Genomic DNA, 4,616 nt, shown 5'->3' with positions numbered 1-4,616 from the left:
CTTAATGTTTATTTGAAAAATGAATTTAAACTTTATTACTGCTTCATAATTATTAAGTAAATGTATTATACAAATATTCAAGTTAATAATATTTTTTATATCTTTAATATCTCATCATCGTAGTTATATATTGTTTTTATATTAATGTAAATGAAATGTAAAATATCATACTGATATGAAAGCTAATAATTTTCTTAAGCATTTCATTTACTATATTTTATCGTATTCTAAATATATAATTCTTCAAAACTTTCTGAAGATATTTATTTTTTTAAAGTTCTTTTTAATATTATAATAATGTTTTTAACGACTAATATAATATCGATAAATAAGAGACATAAGACAGATTAGTATTTATACAACGAAGACTATGACTTTCTCAAAAAATCCAAGTTACACGTTTGTTTATTTTATAGTCTTTTCAAACGTTTTAAAGAATTATTTTATATAATTATTAACGTATACGGCGATACAAGCGACAAACTCACGTTTCTTAATTGAAATACTCTTTTATAAAATAGCTTTCTGGCAAACTATACATTTTCATGTTTTTCTTAAAATAAGAGAGAAGCGTAAATTGCATAATTTTATAATATTCATGTATGTAGAGAAGACAAGGTACGCTATATGCCCATGTATAATATTATAAATATCTATCAAATATTTATAGTTTCTAATTCATGAGTAATTTAATTATAACCATTTTTTATTTATGTTTTTATTGTTTTTTTTTTTTTTTTTTTTTTTTTTTTTTTTTTTTTATTACCCATTATCTTCGACTATAACACGTTACGAAATATTCTTATGACTAAATTCGAAATGTTTTTGAATGCAGTGAATATCAAGCAAGACAACTGCAATTTTCAGTACTAAGTGATTAAAAAACTATTTATAATGAGAATCCAAATATTTAATAAATAAATGGTTATGAAACATTGTAAATATTGAATTGTCGCGTGTCCGTTTTGCAATAAAATAAATGCAGAAGAGAAATGCAAAAATATTTGAATTAAAATTAAAATTGCAAGCTTGAATGTATGTATTTCACTACTGCACACATATTTGATTAATTGGGTCACGAAGATTTCATTGTTGGACCATATTTCAAAATGCTGGAACTGCTGTAATCGTATGTTTGAGTAAAAGTCAAAAAATAGGAGACCATTTAAAATGGCATTATTATCATTATGATTGGATAACGGTTTCGTTCGCTCATTTCTAAAATAAATGGCGCATTATTGGAAATTATTGCAATGCCCGTTAATGGCATTAATACAAATAAAATGTGTCCGATTGTAGTGTCTTGGGTATTATTCAGTAATTCCATAGATAAAGTTGACCATTGGACCGTGGTAATAGTCGTTGAGTGTAGAGTGGAAAGTAAGAGAGCGCGAAGAAGTCAGGAGGGAGTCAAGAAGGAGTCAGGATCCGAAGTCTGAATAAAATGAGGCTCGAGCATCGTACCCTAATATTATAAACTCAATTTACTTGAAATCGTTGCACTGTTTGACACGAGTTGCAGATTTCTTCGCTACCGGGGGTATTGAGAGGAGATGGCGACGTCGTCCTGAAAAAAAGCGACGGTGAGGAGGTGGGGTGCATGTCATAGTCGATGACATTCTATTTGGTCGTGAATAGACGAGGAAAGTTCGGCGCAAATCGGGAAACGGATCTGCGCTTCTTATCGTGGAAAAATGGCTAAAATCCACCAAAGCTTTTAATGGCTCTCGTGAGTCACGCGGGCGTCTCTGACGCCGCCGCCGTCGCCATCACTGCCGCCGCCGCTGTCGGCTCCACTGCCGCCACCACCGCCGCCGACACAGCTTTACTGCTGTTACCGCTGCTGCTGCTGTTGTTGTTGTTGTTATTGTTGTTGTTGTTGTTGCTGCTGCTGCTGCTGCTGCTGCTGCTACAATATCGCTTCTTTCCTCTCTGTCGAGGTATTATAAAAGCCAGCAGCGCCTGACCCAGCAACTTTCTCGACTATGACTTAGAGCCGCGGCTACGGGCGGAGGGGCATACCGACAAGCGAGACGGACGGTGAAAGGTTCTTCGTGGTGTTCGTTCCTACTCCTTCACGGGCATTAGCAGGTACACAGCGGTGCTCCGGTACGCACACACCGTTATACCGCAGAGAGAGAGAGAGAGAGAGAGAGAGAGAGACCGAGTGAGCGAGCGGCTCGCTGGAGTGGGGAGAGGGAAGGAGAGGGACTCAAGTGCTAGAGGCCCGTGGAATATCGTGGCGCAGTCAGTAGTTCTCGAGCACTTCTGTAAAGATGAAGGAACCATGGAAGAAGACGTGCAACGGTGAGCATTATTTTTTTCCTTTTCTTTTAGCTCGCATACGGATGTACAATATGTACACAATATGCGTAATAACGAAATTGTATAGAGATACACGTTGCTGTTGCCGAAGCATTCCTTCATGTAGAATCCTGCGGATGTTATATTGTGGCCGTCGCTTCTGGGCCTGAAACCGTACCATTGCCCTTCCTCCCCCCACCGCCCCTCACGCTTTGCTTTTACGGAGAAACGCACACTTAAGTGTGAGCTGAATATGTAATTGCGTATCGCACCGATGGACTGTTTATAAACGTGGCTAATACGGACACTTTTACTTCTCGTGGGTGTTCAGTGAAAATGCCGATGAAAAGAAGTGCGTCGGCGAAAATCGATGATAAATATTTAATTTAGAGCCATCGGTAATGCGAGTTAATAGAGCGGAGCTCGTAAATAAGTATTTCTTAATTGGTAAATTAATGGCAATAATTGCAAATGGCCAGCTGCAAAGTAGCTTAGCCGCATAAATAATATTATTGTGGCTTGCTGTTTAACGGTGTCGCGTTATTACGTAATTGAGATACGAAAAAAGTCGTGAATAAATAAAAATCGTTAAAAAAAAAAAAAAAAAAAACGCAAGAAATTTCTGCGGTGCAAATCCGACGTTTTAAAGATGTTTTTGTTTAAGATATCATTTTTACAGGCAAATTAAACTTTTACGGGCTGTTTTTATGAAAGAATAACAATTACATAAATAACGACCAGAATATTATAAATGTCCATAGACGATGAGAAAACTTGGCAACGCAGCGTCGCGACCGATTGCACTCGCCTCATAAAGTGAGAGAGCCTATGTAGAAAAAGTCCTTTTTCATAAACGAGCTCTCATAGGAAGATGGTTTTTGAATATAATTCTATAGCGATTTTTTGTTTGTTTGTTTGATTGTTTTTATTTATTTATTTTTTATTTAATTTTTTTTTTTTTGCTGGTTTTTGTAAATAACTACGTCCTGCCGTTATTGATGTACTTAGAGAAACAATAACAACAACAAAAATACAGAAACAAAAAAAAAAACAAAAAAACAAAAAAACAAAAAAATAATACGGTAGTAATGTTTAATATTTTGGACATATTTGTAATTACGAAAGCTGAAAGCTGAATCCATCTCGAGGAATTCAAAACATTCATTAGCGGGAGTATTGCAAAACACTCTGGTAAACTTTAACCATATACATAAAGATTATCCTTGGAAAAGTCATCGTTATTACAATCTTATGTAAGCTCGTAATAAATGTGATGTTTTTTTTTTGTTTTTTTTTTGTTTTTTTTTTTTTTGTTGCTTTTTTTCTTTTTTATATAAAGAAATTTCTTGTGAAATCATTGGATGAAAATAAGTTATACGTTCGAGTCGCGAGTTGTGTTAAATTATCCTCTGCTTCTGCGAGAGAATAATATTTGTAATCTTTATCCAGACTTTTAGCAGCACATATAAACAAAATAATATTATATTTGAAAATACGAACGGTTAAATAAGTTATGTTTGTTGAATTTTTGGGCTACGGTTACGAGCACTCGTTTGGACAAAATGTTTAGACTTGAAATTAAAAATTTCAATATTGTTTAATGGAGAAAAAGAGAAAGTCTATCCGTGAATTTGTGTCATTTTTCGTTAAATATAACCATTAGAGCATTTCAATTTAGCAAATAAAACGTACAACCGGTTATTCGCTTGAAGACCTCAATTATACGTCTACGGAGAAAGCATATAAAGTAACTTTAAAAAAAGTATAAGGAAGCTATGGAGCGCATTACGAGTTCGAAAGTAATACTTCTATTTAAGGAGTTTTAGGTTTTAAACGTTATTTAAGAAATATAAAACAAAAATCTTATCAATTTTAAATTTTTATAACTCGCACATAATGGATAGAGTTAAAATGAAAAAATATATATCCGACAGTCACATTATATATATATATATGTATAATGTAATTGTAACATTATAAATTTTATAGTGCAATTAAAAATATATATAAATTTTAATCATTCGTATGTATACCGCGTGTTATTCGAAAAAAAAAAAAAAAAAAAAAAAAAAAAAAAAAAAAAAAAGAATTAATTGCACAAGAATAAAAAAATTATGTCCACTGAACATTCATTAAACATCATTACCGCTCATTTCTAAAGCGGACAATTGAGAATATTCCACAATAAGATAGTCGGATAAGCGTTCGGTGTCAAGCGCTTAATTTCCTTGAAGCGCAAATGACAATGGGGACTCTGCTCCAACATTAAAGAGAGTGAGACAATCTCCGCTCTCTTGTCCTAGATGATCACG

At 33.7% G+C, this 4,616-nt stretch overlaps 1 protein-coding gene across 1 annotated transcript in view; it reads left to right on the top strand.

Moving 5' to 3' along the window:
- The first annotated feature begins 2,175 nt into the window (after positions 1–2,175).
- LOC105368363 (uncharacterized) overlaps positions 2,176–4,616 on the top strand; it is a 4,427-nt gene continuing 1,986 nt past the window's right edge. The window contains exon 1 of the mRNA XM_011507368.1: positions 2,176–2,307. Within this exon, the coding sequence (XP_011505670.1) occupies positions 2,277–2,307 (31 nt within the window). The 5' untranslated portion in view covers positions 2,176–2,276. The remainder of the gene's footprint in view (positions 2,308–4,616) is intronic.

Source organism: Ceratosolen solmsi, unplaced genomic scaffold (assembly GCF_000503995.2).
Source record: "Ceratosolen solmsi marchali unplaced genomic scaffold, CerSol_1.0 scaffold6, whole genome shotgun sequence".
In the NCBI taxonomy this organism is placed as follows: Eukaryota; Metazoa; Arthropoda; class Insecta; order Hymenoptera; family Agaonidae; genus Ceratosolen; species Ceratosolen solmsi.
Note: the sequence above shows the minus strand (reverse complement) of the source record. Positions and strands in the feature narration are given on the sequence as shown.